The sequence below is a fragment of the Elgaria multicarinata genome, chromosome 3 (assembly GCF_023053635.1).
Source record: "Elgaria multicarinata webbii isolate HBS135686 ecotype San Diego chromosome 3, rElgMul1.1.pri, whole genome shotgun sequence".
NCBI lineage: Eukaryota > Metazoa > Chordata > Lepidosauria > Squamata > Anguidae > Elgaria > Elgaria multicarinata.
Genome location: NC_086173.1, coordinates 32,785,874 through 32,806,387, shown reverse-complemented (window position 1 = coordinate 32,806,387; position 20,514 = coordinate 32,785,874). Strand labels below are relative to the sequence as shown.

Sequence of the window (20,514 nt, the reverse complement as noted above, 5' to 3'; positions counted from 1 at the left end):
ACATCATTAAAGCACTCCATTCATTACTTCCACCTACTCAACTTGAAGAAAATCACGATGCTAATGCCTCTAGATAACCGCATGACCATCACGGCTTTTACATAAAAGCTAAATGCAATGCCATAAAGGCTTCGAGAGGCATAAATTGTGGACACCAAAAGACACGACAGATTGTAGGATGGTATTCAGAGATGTAGCTAACCGGTTGCAAGGGTGTAAGGGTCTGCCTGAAGCAACCAGGCTAACAACCTCATGAATGAATAGATGGGAGCATCCTTGTCACTGCTACTGGCCATTGGGTAGGTCAATCTTAGGGTGACCATATGAAAAGGAGGGCAGGACTCCTGTATCCTTAACAGTTGTATAGAAAAGGGAATTTCAGCAGGTGTCATTTATATGCATGCAGCACCTGGTGAAATTCCTTCTACATCACAACAGTTAGAGCTGCAGGAGCACTGGCTTCTTTTGTATCTGGTCAAGAGGGCAGGGCTCCTTTATCTTTAATTGTTGTGATGAAGAGGGAATTTCTCCAGGTTTTGCATGCATACAAATGACACCTGCTAAAAATCCCTTTTCTATACAACTCCTAAAGATAAAGGAGCCCTAGTAAGATAGGTTTCTAGACAACAGTGTTAGCAATGTTCTGTGTGTGTTCGGGAAACAGGCTAATTTGTCTCCCTGTTTCCCACCACCAGAGTTCCCCCTTGTGAGCTTTAGTGTGCACAAGATGTGTCTATAGGCCTATGTCACCCATCCTATCATCTGAGTTACGGTTTGTGTGAGGGGTTTATATACTAGTGGTGGTGTGCTCTAATTGGGTGTTGAGTTACAAACACAACCTGTGCTGTGTTGTGGTGACTTGGGTGGGATAGTTATTGATGTAGCTTTTTTATATTTTCTTATGCCATTGTCAGTGGGGGGATAAATTCTTTGTGGCAGCTCTGTTAACTAAAGTTTTATTCCTGTCTATTGCGGATCTTTATGTTGCTGCCTCCACTATGCTATGCACTGTGAACCCATTTATTTCTTTAATGGCACTCGTCATTTAATTGTCTTTCAAAGCCCACTCCAGTCTGTTATTGGTAAGTGTGTTTGTTTGTGCTAACTCCAAATTGGATCCATGCTGTTCTACAAAATCATTAATTCCTCAGACTGCAATAATGACAAGGGAGAACAAAATAGATTCTAATAGACATTTGTCTGTAGATGTGAATTATCTACATGCCATTTGGAACACTGAGTAAAATAGAGAAAGAAAATAAATACTTCTGTTTGGAAAAGGTAAGCAGGAGGGAAGCCTCCTAGTGGTCTCCAAAATTCTACACAAGAGTTGTAAAAGTATGCCATGTCCTAAGAATGTAGTACCAGATATGAAAGGGCAGAAAATAGTACTTTGAAACACAAATGCACACACAATTGTAAAAGCTAAAAAGCCATCATTTGCCTTTACAAATGGATTGCCATGCTTCCTAAGAAAGGCGGCTAAATTCACGTCGTTCTGACTGTTGATTCGGCAGAACTGTCCTATCATCAGTATTATAGTAGGACACCTTACCCTCCACTGGTAAGTTAGCTCATTAATCACCCATATGTGTGATGCACAGAGACCACGAAGAAGAAAGACAGGTTGCTTACTTGTAACTGTAGTTCTTCGAGTGGTCATTCACGCAACCCCCCTCCCGTCACCACTTAGGTGTCGATGTTAATTATGTTGATAACAGAACTGAGTGGATCCTCGGTTTCTTTCTAAGATCAGTTACGGTCTCAAGGAACTGAGGATTAAGGTGGGAATGCTGCAGCATGTTATTGTACAGTATGATGATGGGGGAGAGTTCCCACCCAAAAATGTTCCTCAGCTATAGAAGTGTCCAAAGCGAGGCTCTGTGAAGGCGCAGAGCCCATTAAGTGTGAATGCACAGATGACCACTCAAAGAACTACAGTAAGCAACTTGTCTTTGCTCCACACACTTTCAACTTTTCAGAAAAGAATTCAGACACATCAGTTTAATCTGGACTTTTAAACTGTGACTAGTGTTGTTGTTTCAGTGTTTCAATGCAGTTATAATACGGTTTTGTTGTGTGTATGTTTTTATCTAAGAATTGTTTTTATCTGAATCATTGCACAGTGCTTTGGTGTCATTTGTAAAAAGGCAGTGCATAAATGTCATAAATAAATGAATAAATATAAATATTGCTTTGGGAATTTTACTGGGTGGGCTTGGGCAAGTCTACCTCTGTTTAGAAAAAATATGGAAAAACAGATTTAAAAAGCAGCTGATTCAATGACATAGAAAATATAGTCCCTATTATGCCCAAGTATTTTGAATGCACCATCCATCTTACAGGATGTTTTAATCATGCATGGTATGTTTTAATTCGTTTTAATGTGTATTTTATATCATGCTTTTATACTGTTTTACACTTTGAATTGTTTTAGTTTTTGTGAACTGCCCAGGGAACCGCCTATTGGGCGGTATAAAAATGCAATTAATAATCACCATCATCATCATCGCATCTGAACCTGCAGCTTTTGGCATAGAAATAATGTCCTTTCTTCAATCTTGCGCTCTCAACTGTCCGGGTTGGGGGGCAGGGCAGTTGGGGATGATAGGAGTGGTGAGGGCCTACAGCCTGAAGCTTCAGATTCCATAGAGGTCCTTTATGATACTGTATATTCATGGTGGACCAAAGCACTTCAATATAATGGGTCTTTGTACCCCATGGGTGGTAGATTCCATCTAGGGTCTGCTATGGAACCTAGGTTTTTGAGGGCATGAATGGGTTCTCTATACCATACTAGCCAACTCCAAGGGTCTGTCAGAGGTGGTGGGATGGTCTGATCTATGGTGGGAAGAGTGCCACCAGCTTGGAGTCCCCACCACGGTCCCAGTAAAGCCCTGCCCCCCATTTGTAATTCCAGTGAAGAATACTGAAGATCAGCCAGCATATAATTGGAGCAAGTTTTGAATGAACCAAGACTTATTGTTTGATTATAGAATCATAGTATAGTAGAGTTGGAAGGGGCCTATAAGGCCATCGAGTCCAACCCCTGCTGCCCTAGTCCCAGTATTCTTAAAAGATTGTGCTCTCCTTCTTCACTTGTTACTCATAGTTGTATTAAAAATGGTCGGATATAAAACTCTTCTGTTTAGAAAGGGAGGAAAGCTGCACAAAACCTCAACTTGCATATTCTTTAATCTTCTACCAAATAGTGTTTGTAGGGGGATGGAAACAGTAATGGCCTTTCCAATGTGACTGTTTCACTCACCCTTTTGATGTAGTGCATCCCATTTTCAGCTGTTGTTACTTAGGGCGACCATATGAAAAGGAGGACAGGGCTCCTGTATCTTTAACAGTACTGTAGAAAAGGGAATTGCAACAGGTGTCAATTGAAGTGGGTGAAATTCCCTCTTCATCACAACAGTTAAAGCTACACTAGCTATAGTAGAGTGGCCAGATACAAAAGAGGGCAGGGCTTCTACAACTTTAATTGTGTTGATGAAGAGAGAATTTCACCCTCTTCAATTGACACCTGCTGAAATTCCCTTTTCTACATTACAGTTAAAGATACAGGAGCCCTGTCCTCCTTTTCATATGGTCACCCTATTGTTACTAATGTGTTTTGCATTAGCACTACAGAGTAGATAAGGTCCTGTCCCTGTCATCAGCCTTTTAAAATGTTGGATGGGATTTTCTAATTGAATACAGTCACCCTCGTCCATCTAAACTTTAGTTGTGACTGAAGCTGCGATCCTCTTCAGTGAAGTTCCATTGGAAATCAATCACAGTTACTTGAGTAAAACTGGTTAGGATTGGACTTCACATCATCTTGGAATCAGGGGAAGAAGTTTTTTGTGCCTAACTTAATTTGCTTTTTGTTGGGCCTCAGTCATGTCTTACTTTAGCTAGATCACAGCTACCCTGCAGAGGTCCTGTACGTGTCTGTGTCTAGACTGACCGTAGAGAACTGGTTAATATATCATTCCATGTGGGGCATTGAGTTGACCCAGGATTATAGCCATGTGGAAGAAGTAATACCTGGCCTGGTGTATGTATCCATGGATACAATTGGCATTTTGTGTTGGTTATTCATGCTAAAAAGCCTGAAAACATGCTTGCACTTGTGGAATGATGTAAGCATGTCTCAATTGGCATCTATCACAATGAAAAAGTACATCACTTAGCTTCTGTTCCCTTTGCTGAGAATTAAATAACCCCTCTTCCATCTTTCCACCGATTCTACTTCTTGTTCAGGGAGGAAGAGGAAGGAAGAACGCTATTTGTTGTGAAGGAGGAGAGGATGGTATCAATGCCCAATGTAGATGTGTGATCCCATTGCTGCCTAGTTTTTGAGTAATCCTCTAAAATGGAAATGAATGGAACTTTCCCTTGCATTGGCTGCCAGCTTCCATTACAAACATATGTCCAAGAAACAAAAAGAATAAACAGCATGGCTTCTTAAAATACCTTTCTACCAATCTTTGAATGAAAGTATATTTTCTCAGTCCATTTTATACACTGGTAATCCAACTGTAAATTCCATGGTACACTTTTTAAAAATCATTGCAGTTGACTATGAGCAAAGTATATTTATATATTGGTTTGCTGGCTCAAAGCCAGCTGCAAGAATGAAGGCATAGCCAACTCATTGACAGTTGAGGCAGCCAACTATGTGAATGCAAAATTACTCTTCTTCAGTTCCATTGGCTCATTTCTATACCTTGGTGACATCAGTCTTTTATTTTAGCTACCGTATGACATTATGTGAGCAGCTGTACTAACCATTGATATTAAGGGAAGGAAAAAGACATGTTTTACAGCATTCGAAAATTCCAGAGCTTTGGGCAGAAGAATTGGTTACATGTTTTTGTTTTTGTTTTACCAAAGTTTGAATTGAAGGATAATTATGATTTATTATGTGCGGTTCCTGTACCTTTCCTATCTTAAGAATAATTCCCATCTGTCATTAACCTATGTAAACTAGTGCCACATTGGAGACTTTGGTGTATTTTTAATTTTATAGGCACATCATATTGTACAGAACATTCCTCTCATCTCTGGCCTGACTTTTTAAATCCACCATGACCATCACAGGGCATGATAGCTGGTAGTTTATGACATGATGGTGGCCACTTTTCCATCTGCAGAGAAAACAAGAGAAGAGAAAAGAGGAGGATACAGAAATCAGAGTACATGCATCACATGGTCTTGGTAGTGTATGCTTGAGCATGTGCCCAATAGCTGTGGGGCTCCAGAATATATTTCAGCATGGAGCTCATTAATCTAGCTTCATAATTCATAGGTTTGCCCCACCTCAGGTCTTGTGGAAACTTTCATCCTGCTTCCTGCAGACATATTCTTAAAATACTAATTCACACAATTAGGAATATTGTGTGTCTGAAAAATATAATAGTCCACTGTACTGCCGAGTCGTTGGTGTTGAAAGAAACATATCAGAAAGAAAGTACTATACTTGCCAGTTTGACTATTTCTTCTTGAAGACATGATAAATCATCAGATTTATAAGGATTTTCTTTTTACTGAGTGAATCCAATCATCTATCTAACTTAAGCCTGCACAATATGCAATCTACCAGCCTGGACACAGCCCGTCAATCATGTTCAGTGGCCCACCACTAAACCTCCCCATTTTGGCTACCTGCTTAGGGCTGCAAAAGTGTGTGATTTTGTAAAGCACCCAGCAGTGCTGTTTGTTTGCCTGTCTGTCTACATATGTATACCATGACCTCCTTTGTAAAACCAGGGCAGCTTCCAACATAGCGCATAAAATATCAGCATAATTTTAACTTCATTGAAAACTATGATAACCAATAAAGCTAAGACACCAGCTAAAAAAATCCCCCTCTTTTCTCTAGAACTGATGGGATTTGAGACTGAACTGTGGTAATAAAACAAATGCTTTTGGATGTGCTTCTGCCTGCTTTAAACATGTCTGAGGATCAGGGAATAGCAGGGCTATGTGGTTATTTTTAACACCCTCTGCTTTTTCCTTGGGATCATTGATATCTCTTAAGCCAAAAAACGGATGCTTAGTACAAGTGACACATCCACCTTTCTTGTGTCTCTGCTGCTTCAGCAAGCACAGTGACAATTTCTGTGCTCACCTGCTGCTTCTGTCATCAGGGGGGAAGAGAGAGAGAAGGCTTAGTAAGTCAACACAAGGGAAAGGAAGTGAAGCTGGAAATTAAATTTTCAGGCATTATCAGTGCAGGTAGAGGAACAGAGCAAATGAATTTATCTGGGGGAGATGTATTTCCTAACATATAGCTTACTCAAGGAGAAGTATATCTGCAGAATGTCCCCCTTCTCTGTTGAAGCCCCCTCTTGGACTCAGTGAAGGCTAGTAGCTCCGATTTCAGTGGGGCTGTGAATCCATTCTGGGTTTCAGTCAGAACCATCCAGAACTCTCAAGGAGCTATCCAATGTGCTGAACCTATTTTGAGGATAGGTTTCAGCACCCTGGATACCTGCTTTAGAATTCTGACTGGTTCTGACTGAAACCCAGAATTGATTCACAGCCCCACTGAAATCGGAGCCACCAGCCTTCACTGGTTGGACTTATTGTTGAGTCTCAGGCTAGTCTGATATAAAGTATCCTAAAATGTTTGTAACTAACTTTAAAAACTTCGTTGAACTAACCTTGTATTTCTTGACTGGAATGTTAACTTAAGGCCCATTAAAATGTTAATGTTAAATGTTAAATTAAGCCTCATCGTACCGATGGCAGGTAACCAGTAGATATGAACATTCAGCATGGCAGGCTCAGTAAGGTCTTGCAGAGAGTAGGGCATTACTGAAGCCTATGAACCATCCCATATGTGTTTACAGCTTCTGGGTGACTGTAGCTGTAAGAACTAATAGGCACCTGTTTCTCATCTAGATGGACTGCCCCTTATCACAACATAGGGCTATTTAGCGGCCAAAATGCATGCCATTTTAATCACATATGTGGGGTTGTTTCCCACAAATTGCCCTGATCCAAATTGGGACCCTAGAATGGGAACAAAGGGGCTTTAATGCATTTCCCCCACTGTAGTCCCAGTCTGGATTGGGGAGAGGGCACGCCAGTACTTTGCATTGCCGAAAAAGCAAATGGGACCTCTTTCAGCAATGCAAATTGCAGGCAAGGGTCCCCCATTGTGGAATGGGGGCAGGGACTGCATACTTTGATGTGTAGGTCCTGACTCAGATCAGGGGACCCTTGCTGCCAATTTCTGAAAAACTACCCTGCCAAACTACATGATTCAAGTCATGGCATTTCCCCTCTTCTCTTTTGTGATCTCCTTTGGTTTTAAGTACATGAAGATTGATGACTGATTGATTAAAGTCATGTGTAGTTTTTAGCCCTACGGAAGGAATTCAGGAGAATGAGGGAGAAGCAGGCAAAAACGGCACCAGACCACAGCTTCTGTTCCAGTCGTTCTGTTTTCTCCCTTGCAACAGGGCCATTTAAATCTCACTAATCTTCAAGAAAGAACATTGGATGCTAGCTCTTGTTCGAACAGGGCTGGTTACCTTTTGTTTTGTTTTCATTTTCAATGTGTGGTTCTTGGTGTATCTCTGGTATGTTGCTTGGAAGACTGTGCTCAAAAAGTGGAATATAAATCTAAATAAATAAATAGCTACAGGCACTAACAAAGACATTCCTTCCAACCCTCTTACTCAGTGTCACCACTGAGAGGTTCTCCATTAGTGACTTTATTGCCTATCAGTTCTGATTGCTGCTGCTATAGTTACTCAGAGAACACTTGTTGGCCAACTTCACAGGCTGCTTTCTTTGGTAAAGGAATGAAACAGTATTAAGTATATTTTGATTAGTATATTTTGTGTGAACTGATCTCTGACCAGTTCACACAAGTTTTTAATGCAGGAGCAGTACACTGTGGTGTCTTTTCCTTTAGCAAAATTATGTTACATGAAATCTACAGATGGATGAGAATTTTGTTCCATTCGTTTTTGACAAGAATTTATCCAATTCACGCTTCTCGGATATTAACGTCACCTGCAGCCTAAAGTGCATACATTTCTGAGCTTGTGATACATTTCATGCAACAAAAAAATGTGTACTTTTGAAAAACACACACACACAAATGCATATGGATTTTTGTGCGGAAAGAAACCAAAGCTTGCAATTCGATACAGACATGAGTCAGAATGAATTTCAAGGTGGAAATCGGAGAACCTCAACAAGCTCAGGTTTTGCTGATTCACCCACCCCTAAATCACATGAGTTTAACTTAGAAGGCTTTGTGCTTTTGCTTTCTAAAGTGCAAGTAACCACAGTCTCTGCAGTGGTTAGAGACACCCTGAGTAACGAAAGATGGCGGAAAAAATCCTGTAACATACACACAAATAATGTTGTTGTATTGCTCCTCTTTAAAAGAGAATCTGCATTACTAGTCTTTCCTCACTTTAACTTTTCTCACTGAGCATTTGTCTGCATGGCATACCTACGGTACTTGTGTCTGTTTTTTCATTCTTCTGTTTCCTTCTCATTGGAATAATGCCTTCCTTCTCTTTTTGTTACAGTTCCTTCCTTTTGGGGCTTGGTGAATTCAGCCTGGAATCTTTGCTCCGTTGGAAAACGGCAATCACCAGTCAATATAGAAACCAGCCATATGATTTTCGACCCCTTCCTTACACCTCTTCGCATAAATACAGGAGGCAGAAAGGTAAGATTCTCAGCATGTCTTTGGTTGTTCACTGCAACAAATAATAACATTGGCTCTTTTCTGTATAAATAATGATGCCTTCAACATCAGTCGAGATCTCAGTCTCAGAGGCACTTTCAGCCCTTCCCTTTCCATTAGCAAAAGTATGCAGATGTACTATTACAGTCATATTTTTAATCATATGCTGTGATACACCTCATATACTATTCTTAACAGAGAGTTTTTTCCCTTAAAATCTGGCAACTTCTAAAACTGCAGGTTGCAATTTTCAACTTATTAAGGCTGGTTAAGTCTTTGTACTCAAGGATCCTCGGCCTCTATATCTTATTGTGCAGAGAAAATGTAGTCATGTGTTTTAAAGCTGAAGCACTCCTGCTGGAGGTCATACAAATGTTCCATCTACTTTTTCCCAACAGTGTGGAGTTACCATAATCCTCCCTGAAGTTTTAACAGCATAGGTTATTCCCTGTATTTTTCTCTGAGCTTTCAGTTGTTTAGTGAACCTTGAGCTGAAATGTCTCCCCTGATTTTGCTGCCCTTGTTGTGCCCAAAGGAGTCACCTTTCAACACTGCTTTGGGGACGGGGAGTGAAGAGGAGCAAAGTGTCTGTCCATTGTCTAGTGGGGGAAAGGAATAGTTGCTAGGCCATGATGACGAGATCTCTCTGTTGCTGAGCTGCAAGGGTGGCCAGTGAAACCAACCACTGCAAAGAGGGGACATTTTGGAAGTCCTTTGGAAGGCATTCATGGCTTCTGCTCTTAAAAGCAAGTTAAGCATATCTCCCATATACTACAAGGAAGTCAGTAGCCAAACCAAAGTTTCTCCCTCAGCTCTGTATGGATTCTATGGGTAAAGCACACCCAGGTCTATGATTTGTGTGGCAATTAAGATGTTCTGCATCCATCACCATGAGCCACCCCATTTGATCTCCAGGCTAATGGATCATGTCCCCATTTACAACTAGGTGGGTCATAGTGGTTAGAAGTTTACTTATTTTGGGGGGTTTTCTGTTTAAGATCCAGTGTCTTGGCAATACCCACTAGGCTGCTCTGCCACTGCATGAATAAGGTGACGATGGCAGTGGGATGATAATGATGGTAAATCTTCATCGGGGCAGATTTAGTGTTTACGCCATTCACTGCTGCACCTATTCAGATTTCCATCTAGTCTACCTCCAAATGACAGCTTCACCTACTAATGACTTAGAACTATTCTGCTGGAGTGAAGAAAAATATACTCCATAGACCAGGGGTGAGGAACCTCAGGCTTGGGGGCCAAATCCATCTGCCCTGAGGTCCCAGTCTCATCTCATGGGGTTCCCCAGTTGGTCACTCCCCCTTCCTTTGCCCCCACCCTCTTTTTCCCAACCACCAACCTGGCTTTTATGCTTCCCCCCCCCCACACACACACACCATTCTAATAGGTTGAAATTCTTCTTCCTAAGGCATATTACTGACAGTAAGAGCTTTAAATAAAAAACATGCTGGTATTTCACACACACCCTTTACCTTTGGCCCCACTTACCACTGAATGTAGGCCCCTAAGAAATTGAAGTTGGACCACAGGCTGAAAGTAGCTCAACATCCCTATCATAGATGTAGCATTGGATGGCTATAGATGATCCTGAAATGTGATTGTAGCCTGCAAGGAGAACTACCCTTCAAATCCCCATCAGTGACTCAAATCCCCCTGGAACAAGAATGAAAGTTATATTTTGTGTGCAGTTAATTTTCTACATATAATTTTCCCTTTATGAAATGTGCATATATTGGCATCGTAGTGAGCATCAATCACATCCATTTATTAATGGATATGAAGGATTCTGTCTGTGACTAAGTTAGCCTTGAGATGGCTACACATGATTTCAGTCTTCCCAGATAATTAGAGACAGCCAGAGGTGCAAAGCTAGAGCTAATGCCTATTGAAAGGATGATAGGAGCATGGGTGTGTCAAGTTCCTAGCAAGCCACCATACATGACTGGTGGCCTACATTCAGTTTGATGGGTCAAAGGTTGTGCAGACCTGGTCCAGCATGCACCATTGATTAGCTCCAACCACTCCACCACCACACCACCATTTTTAGAGTTCTGGTCAAGAAGCAAAACAAAGGCGTCTTTGGTTGACCATAGCCTATGTCTGGTGTCATTATGGTTGGTCACAAGGGGTTGAGGCTTTGCTAAATGTCAGAGCTGAAGGCCTTCTTTCAAAAGGAAGGAAGGTGCATTCCTTCAAAATATTATCACTATGGAAGCTCTATGAAAAACTGGATGCTGTGCAGCCCAAAGCCTAACTTCTGGGATGGCAAGATGCTTCCGCAAGAGCTGTACATGGAAATGATGCTTAATATGGGAATGGGGAACATAAGAACATAAGAAGTGCCATGCGGGATCAGACCAAGGGTCCATCTAGTCCAGCCTGTGTCCCTTCCATAGTTGTTTGCCTCTCATCTTTCCTGGGCATGGCCATGCTGGCTGGGGCTGATGGGATATGGAGACCAACAACATCCACAGGGCCACCAGGTCCTCACTCCTGTCTTAAAACATAAGGACATGGACAACCACGTGTGCAGACAGATGGAAGCGGGTGTTTTTTTCTTGTGCCATCAGTATGCACGCATTTTGAGGTGATGTCATAGGATCATTTCTCCATTCTTTACTCCGCATTTTCTTTTTATTGTGAAGAGGCTCTCCAGCTCCTCAAGACAGTGTGTCGCTGGCACACCTAATTGGATTCCAAGATCTGAAATATCAGCTTGAGATGCTTAATGAGTTTACAGGCAGATGAATTCCCCCAGAAGGAATGTAGATATCGAAGAAAATCCACATGTTGCAATTCTCTCATAATAATGCTGCCTTTGTGTGTTTTTTATTATATGAGTATTTTTATACCAAAAAAATAAACCCAGCAACAAGAACAACAAGCCCATTTGCAGATAAACTCTCCCTTCTAATAGAAAATTCAAACTCTCATTAATTTACACAGCACATTCCCCTGCTCTTCACAAACAAGCAAAAGAAAAATCATAGCACTTTCTGCGGTTTCCCTTGGTGCTCACAACACATAAGTACCACTGGAGCAAACAAAAGAATTTATTAAGAGACAAGTGCAGACCTGTGTCAATCAAACAATAAACACCATGGCCCTGTATCCCCAGAATGCCTGCAGTGGTGTTTATTTTTAAAGGCTAAAAGTCTTGCCGATTTTTTCTTTTAGCTGACTCCTAAGGAGTAAAAATGGCATCCGGGAAAAATTATCAAGCTGGTCCCCTGGAGAAGATCCAAAGGTTACGTTAGGGCTGGATAAACAGCTACTTGATATGTACTTTGCAGTCTGTGTTCCGAAGCTCAAGTTGCCAGGCCTTTGCTCAGGGATGCTTTGCTCGTCTTTAAATCTGGTCACTCTAGTATAGCTCCTGCAGCTTTAACTGTGGTGATGAAGAGGGAATTTCACCAGGTTCTCCATATATACAACTGACACCTGCTGAAATTTCTTTTTCTATGCAACGGTTAAAGATACAGGAGCTCTGTCCTCCTTTTCATATGGTCACCCTAAAAGTGGGTGGCTCACCCTTTTTTCTCTCTCGCTTTCTGCCACCCTCTTTCTTTCTCTTTCCACCCCTTCTCTCTCTTTTTTTGCCAACCCCTTTTCTCTCTTTCTGCCAGTCCCTTCTCTCTCTCTCTCTCTCTCTCACTTTTGAACACCCCTCTCTCTTTTTGCCACCCCTTTCCTCTCTCTCTATTTCTTCCACCCCTTTTCTCTCTCTCTATTTCTTCCACCCCTTTTCTCTCTCTCTATTTCTTCCACCCCTTTTCTCTCTCTCGCTTTCTGCCACCCCTTTTCTCTCTCTCTCTTTCTGCCACCCCTTTTCTCTCTCTCTTTCTACCACCCCTTTTCTCTCTCTCTCTCTTTCTGCCACCCCTCCTCTTCTTCTTTTTTCTGCCACCCATTTTCTCCCTCTATTTCCTCCACAGCCCTTTTTCTCTCTTTCTGCTACCACCACTCTCTCTTTCTCTTCCTTCCTACTCAGCAGGCTTCCAGGAAAGGGACAGATCACTCATGCCAGAGGCCTCAAGTGATCACATTCAGAGGACTTTTGAAGTTAGGCTGAGGCCAGATGAAATTAGGCCAAGAGAGCCTCAGGTTGCCCACCCCTGCCCCTGTACTAACTGACAGTGGCTCTCTACAATTTCAGACAGGGAGCTTTCTCAGCCCTAGCTGGAGATGTGATGAATTGAACCAGTAATGTGCAGCGGTTGGCTGAAGTTAGATTAGATCTGATGTTTAATATCAGGATGATTTGCAATAGATTAGCAAGGATTTCTGACTCCTAATCATTGAACAATAGCAACAACAAATAACTTTCTCTCCCCTAAATAATAGCGCTGAATGAAGAAAGCTTCTGGGGGCTGGGGGAAGTAACCAAGTGTAGAATTTTGGGCAGATGGATTTTGAGCTCCATTCAGTTCTGCTACTAAGAATAATTCCTGGACTCCAGATGTTTTTTTAATTCTAAATGTATGACTTTTGCACCAGGCTCAGCTATCCTGAATTCTGCTCACCCCTGATGTGGACTATGCCAAGCTAGATGGACCAATGGTCTAACTCTGGCCATTTCTACACCTGCCTTTTTTCCCGGGATCGTCCCGGGATCATCCCTTTGCATGCAAATGACACACAGGGGATCCTGGAAGCACGCAGGGATGATCCCTCCATTTTCCTGGAATAATCCTTAGGTGTAAAAAGGGCCCCTGTGTAAACCAGCCCTCCTATGCTTGTGGCTGATACCCAAAGTAATTTTAGATATTCTTCAGTAATCCAGAGGTATCCACATAACATATCACATTCATCCTAAAACTTTTCTTGCACTTGGATCTTTACACCAAGGTAACTTCCTCCAGTGAAAGAGAGATCACAGTGTGATAACAGAAATAAAACCCCATTCGCACATTTTCCACTTTGAATGAAGTGGAACTTAATAGAGTCCGTGAAACAAGAATCTAATCTGTGTTGAATACAAAAGGCTTAAATACTGGGTCTGCATAAGGCATAGTGATATAATGGTTCTTTCAAAGAAATTCCTTTGGTTTGCAAAATGGAATTTGTGTTATCTCTGAAAATCTGCTACTTCAAGCAGAACTGTGGAGCAAAAAAATAATGGTATACAATATTGGGTCCACTTCACCTGCAATTTTATGCACTGTTACCCTTTCATAGCTTTGTGAACAGAATTTCGTTTTAGTCCTTGGCATTAGGAAGTGTACTACCAATGTGGAGTGCTAATGTATGTTAATAACACTCTTTTCAGTCTCTTTCTCTGCTTTGCTGATCATTGGAATTAGTATTGTCGCTGAAGTTTGTAATTACTTGGTTCGGAATGTGAGTTTGTCCAGCTTGTAGTACCCAGAAGTATTATGAATCAGATGTCATTTCCCCCTCTAGAAGTTCTCCTTCTCAGAATGTAAAACAAGCTTTTGAGCTTGAGCGGTCAGCAATCAGCAGATCAAACATCCAAACCAGATCGGTTTTAGGTGCATGTACAAAAAAAATATTAATATTAATTTCTTACTGTCAATAAAAACCTAATCCATAGCTGTAAAGCTATGTAAATTACAAAGATAATTTATTAGTAGTCCTTTGTTCTTAGACCTTTACTCTTAGTGACACGTTTGCTAACAGTTTTGTAATGTGTAACAACACTGTTTGTTTAGTTTTGGTGCAGTGTGAGTAAATTCTCTGTTTGGGTTCATTCTCTTGATTATTTCCTGCAAACATTTTATGTGGTTGTTCCTCCCCATCCAGGTGTAAAAACCCTTCTTGTTTCTGGGTGTATTTCTTTGGAGAAAGGATGGTGGTGGTTGGATTTCCAAGTGACTTTCAGCCATGGTGATTGATGTGATTTACAGTTCCAGTGGGTGGGAGAGTCAATAAAGTACATGTGTGACACTAGCAAATAAAGTACATTTGCCAGTGTCACGGACCAGAAGAGAGCTCTTGGAAAACAGATACACCTTTTCTGAATTCTCTCCAAGAAAGCTCGTAAATATTGAGCCAATTCTGAATTGAGCTGAATGGACTTCACCCATCATAAAGGGGTACATTCTTTTTCATTTCTGGGTTGTTAAAATTTGTCTCTGTAGAGCAGAGGTGTTTAAACCTTTTGCCTTTAGGGAACTCTTTCTGCATCAACTGGTCTGTTAAAGTACTCTTGCATGTCACTCCAGTCCACTGCAGATATATCATAGGGTGCCACAGACCATTCATACAGGTCACCCACCAGCAATATTGGTCCTCACTGTCAGGTTGTGTGAACCATGCATCCTAGAATGCACCCAACAATTCCCTAAAGCATGATCTTGAATGACGATGATATGGAAGGGACATGAGTGGGTGCATGTTAAATTGTATTCTTATTCATTTATTTTATTTATTTATTACATTTTTATACCGCACAATAGCCGAAGCTCTCTGGGCGGTTCACAAAAATTAAAACCATAATAAAACCATAATAACCAACAGGTTAAAAGCACAAATACAAAATACAGTATAAAAAGCACAACCAGGATAAAACAACACAGCAAAATTGATATAAGATTAAAATGCAGAGATAGAACAGTAAAATTTAAATTAAAGTTAAAATTAAGTGTTAAAATACTGAGAGAATAAAAAGGTCTTCAGTTGGCGATGAAAAGAGTACAGTGTAGGCGCCAGGCGGACCTCTCTGGGGAGCTCATTCCACAACCGGGGTGCCACAGCAGAGAAAGCCCTCCTCCTAGTAGCCACGTATTCTCTGGTGCCACGTGCCTCTGTCCCACAGGAATTGCTGTCTCTTTCTCATACAAGGGTGATTGTACATGTAGATGAGTATTGCTTTCCTTCCTCTCCCCCCCCCCCGCCAACATCCTAGCCTACTCCTGAAATTGTCTACAGTAGATTGTCCTTTACTTTTCTTGGTGCTCGTTCTGCTCACAAAATAATTAATTCTTCCTTCAGCGGGAAATATGGCCACTGCTCCCCATTTGTGAGGGACAAGAGAACAATTTTGAGTGGAGAATATTTTCCTGAAACCTAAGGAGCAAAATGGGCATAAGCTCCCATCCATTGCTGTGAGCTTTTCTTGGCATAATGAATAATCCAAAAATGGGTTGGAGGGAGACACACCAAAAGTGTGTGCAAAAGGAGAGAGACGCTGGCTCTGGTGCTGGTGAAAAGATTCTTTTTTATTATTATTTTTCTTGTTAAAAAGGTTATTTTAAAAAACTTCACTAATAGCCCAATGTTTCGGATGGTGTCAATCCTTCTTCAGGGGCTGTTTAGAACCGTGAACCGCCCAAAGAGCTTCGGCTATTGGGCGGTATAAAAATGTAATAAATAAATAAATAAATAAATAAGTTGACTGATAAGCGTCCACTGTGCTGGCGCTTTCTTTTTGACATTGTAGCTTGGAGAGGCAGCTCCCTCGAAAGAAAACGCCAGCACAGTGGACGCTTATCAGCCAACTTTTCTAAACAGCCCCTGAAGCACGATTGACACCATCCGAAACGTTGGGTTATTCGTGAAGTTTTTTTTAAATAACCTTTTTAACAAGAAAAATAAAAAATAAAGGATCTTTTCACCAGCACTAGAGCCAGCGTCTCTCTCCTTTTGCACATAATGAATAATCCAGCTCTTGGTTTAAGATTAGTTGGAAGGTACCCACAGTTTGATTGAAATGGCGTCTTCTTTTTTTGCCATCACAAAGAGCCATTCCACCTGATGTTGATGTTTCAGGGCTGAATAAATCAGTTTGCACTGGCCACAGGCTATTATTTAAACTCCATAATGCTGTGTGGGTAAATGAAAATTATTCAATTGTATCCTTTATAGCTTTCTTTTGAAAGAGCACATTCGAAAAATGCAATTGCACAGTCATTTAAAATAATGCTTTTATAAATAATTGGTTCATCCAGCATATGTTGGCACAAAATAATTGCAATACTAGAAGTCTTCTGACTTAAAAGTAGAGATAGGGAGAGAAGGAGAGATCGGTCAAATGGATTCTCTGACAGCTAGTTTTGATTCCATGCTGTTCAATCAATTCAGAGTATTACTGGTATTTTTTTTTTCTTCGAGAGTGTAATTTATGACAACTGCCAAGCTTTGCTTTGGTGATTACTAAAAGGACAGATACTGGCACAAGCCATATTTCAACTCTGCAGGAATATAAAATGAACTGCTAGAAATGGTCCAGCAGGAATGAATAGCAATAAGACATCAGTGTCATCTGAAAACTGATTTGTGATTGATTTTCAGAGAGCTTAATAATTTGAAAATTTGATGTATAGTGTTTGGAAAGTTAATAGGTTTGATACAAATGTCTAAAAGTTTAACAAATAAAGATGCAAATGATAGATTCATGCTGTAACTTAGCTATTAGTCATAGGATTTTTTAGGCATTCAGCCTTTTGCTAAATGAATGTTTGTTGGAGAATAAATATTCATTTAAATTATTGGTTTAATCTAGCTCTTCTAGCTAAAATGTCACCAGTAACCACTACTCAGACTTGGTTCCATACATCGCCTTAACTCCCAAAAAGTTAAGGCGATCCAAAAAGTGCAATGTTAATTATTGTTCCTATTGCATTTCAGTATTCTTCTCTTAATATTTGGGAGAAGTCATGCTTGTATGCACATTCAAGTTGTTTTTAATCAACATTTAAGAGACATAGAGGAGTGTGTGTATGTGTGTGTGTGAAACTGTCCAGAATGTAAAAATGGAATGTGAAAAAACTGCAGCAAGGGCGGCGGGGGGGGGGGGGGGGGAATCTAAGGAAGTATCATCTCATCTTCAATAGTACCCAAAGAAAGTTAAGCATGTTTAAGTTCTGTTGAAATCCATGGGATGTGCATACAAAAAATAGACAGCTATTGCTTCCAGTGGGATTGAGGCATAAGTTTCGATAGCATCTAACTAGCCTGAAATTTGTCAGTGATATGTCCAAACCTCCTGCCAAGTGTCTGAGTGCATTTATTCACTGTGGTATGCTTACCATTACATGCTTTGTTTCCTTTATTACTGGTGATTGTTAAAACAATGCTATAGATGGTAAAATGAGGTTCCCCAATGGCCTGAGTGATTGAAGACATGGACAAAATCATATCTTCAGGGAAAGGTATCTAGAAGCTGAGTAGTTTGTTGTTACAGTTGCTGCTTCCCCGTGCCAGTCACTCTACTTACTCTTGTTTATCACAGCTAGCCGTTTCAACTAGCAGAAATCAACAGAGGGATTGCCACTGTCTTGTAAGTATGGGGTGCACTGATTCAGCAAACACACCATTTGTAAAACACTCTGCCTTCAAGCATCCTATTTTTTTAAGTGTATGTACAATTTCCTCTCTGTACCAGCATCATGTTTTTCCACCAGCAAGATACTGAGGCCTCAGCTAGACCTACCTGTCTAGCGCGACGGAGGGGTGAGGCTCTTGCAATATTTTTATCACGAAATCTCCCCTCTGTTTACACGTGGCATGCGATGACCTCGGAGGGAGAGGACATCGCAGCCACCATTTATTTATTTATTTGGTTAAAGAAGAAGATCGCATGAACGGTTGTGCGCAAAAGGTAGGTTTTTTAATTTTTAATTAATTTCCCCGTTCCCCCCACCCCACTCCTGATGGGCGCAGAGCTTCTGAGGAGCTCTGTGCCCCGTGCGCTGGTCCTGGCTCCTCACAAGGAACCAGGACAAACTGTGATGCCCGCACACATGTTCCGCAGTCTCGGGATCATCCCGAGACTATGGAAAAAGCGGGCTCGAAGGGGAGGGCGAGATCCTGGGCAAGGGAGGGATCGTCCCTCCCTGCTCCAGGGATCCCCTGTGTGTCATGTGGATACACAGGGACGATCCTGGTGATCGCCCCGGGACTTCACCCCATCTAGCTATGGCCTGAGAAACAGTGGTGTGAGGAGAAACCCCAGCTGCAAGTTACAATAACTTCTGGTGGTGCTTCACAGCACACTTTGTATGCGGGAGGGATATTATTTCTTCTAGGCCCGCCAAAGGCTCCTAAGAGCAGCAGCAGTTGAGGACTGGCTTTAGCATCATGTCCTCCAGCATCTCAGTTGTGCCAGCACTAAAATGTGAGCCAGAAACTGCATTCCATAAAATAAGCCTACTACATCCATGCATGAAGAAATACATGCCTCTACCCATCCAGTCAATACTCAGTAACAGAGTAATCTCTGTTGTCTCTGTGTGTTCATAGCCACAGATGTATTAAATGGACTAGTTAGACACTCAGTTTCCAGCATGCCCAACCATACTGTGGCAGCCAGGAACAGTGGACAGGCCGAGTGCACTGGGGAGTTGGGTTAGAGGAAGGGTGGTGTGGACCTGATGGTTTGAGGACCTAGAGGACTTGGTGGGGCTTAAGAATCAGGGGAAACCAGGTAAGGGGCATACCCCAGGAATACTTCTTGCTTGGAGAATAATTCAAATTCCTAAATAATTCACACTTCTGATTGGAGACACAGCCCTCAAAGCACGTATCTAGCCTGAGTCTGGAGAGCATGAACTTTTCTTCCAAGCATTTAAATGACCCCAGAATAGTTGTTTTAAATGGATATTGTCTGTTTTTATGCTTTTTATAGTTTTAAATTTTGTATATTTGTTTTTGATGTTCACAGTTTTAATCTTTGTAAACCGCCCAGAGAGCTTCCGCTATGGGGCGATATATAAATGTCATCATCATCATCATCATCATCATCATCTCAACTTTTCATGGTTCTTTTAAAAAACACACATCTAACTTGCAGTGCTTCCAGATGGAGGACTCCCTGCATGAAATTGTGCAGAAATTTTTTCCCCTTAACAGTTTTTTCTGTGTTAAGAAAAAAAAGATGGGATAAGTGGTTGGAAAACATGGAAGGGCCTACACATGGAAGATGTCAATGTCTGGACCCCCTGTAAAATGCTGTGAACGAGGCAGGATGATGGCACAATAAAAGCCTCCTCTGGAAGCATCTATGTTCAGAATGCCCTCTTTTTTAATGGTCTGTAGCATGTGTAGTTTCTTTCAAGGAGACAACGGAGATTGCTCTTGTGCTTTGAACATTTCCCAGATCTAGTTCTTGCTTCTCACAGTGCAGATTTGAACTATAACTGCAGACTAGAAATAGAGCAGTCTGAGTGAGTAGGGGCCAGTTCCATGTGGTGGGGAATATTGAAAAATATCTGAAATACAAATCAAGGATAAAGACCTCTGAAGTTTAACAGCCTCAGAGGAGACCAGAAATTTCATAACTAAATCTCTTCTAGCAGCCAGGAGCTGTCAAAATGACAAATAGGCTAGTCTTTAATATCAGTTTACATACCAGGGCAAGGGGGAAAGATGTGGGCGGGGGGGGGTAGGGGAGAAACAAACAATAATTCACACTGGAAAATCTGTTGGCATAACAGTTTCCGACTTTCAAGATGACAAAAGTAAAGGAATCCAGAGCTAAAGTTCTTTACCCAGTATCACAGATAACATTGTCTGGAAATCAATAGCTCTTCCAAAGCCCCTAGGTCAATTCTGTCACTCGTCTTAAGAGTAACTAGTTAGATGCCTGATTAATTGAATAGCTTACTGTTTGATGCGCTTATTTTGCAGTGCACCATTTTGTAGTATTGCAGTAGTTCTGACACTGGCATCTACATGGCAGCATCTACATAGTTGAGGGGGAGAGTTCAAAATAGTATCCTAGAGGTTCTCCCTCTGAGGTGGATTAGGCTGGGAATAGTAAGTGGCCCAAGATCACTCAGGCCTAATCTACACCAAGCAGGATATTGCACTATGAAAGTGGTATA

The 20,514-nt window shown here is 41.3% G+C and overlaps 1 protein-coding gene across 2 annotated transcripts in view; it reads left to right on the top strand.

The window, feature by feature from the left end:
- CA10 (carbonic anhydrase 10) overlaps positions 1-20,514 on the top strand; it is a 321,453-nt gene that overhangs the window by 131,182 nt on the left and 169,757 nt on the right. For both annotated transcript variants that reach the window (XM_063123160.1, XM_063123159.1), the window contains exon 4: positions 8,550-8,692. In XM_063123160.1, coding sequence (XP_062979230.1) covers positions 8,550-8,692 — 143 coding nt within the window. The remainder of the gene's footprint in view (positions 1-8,549; positions 8,693-20,514) is intronic.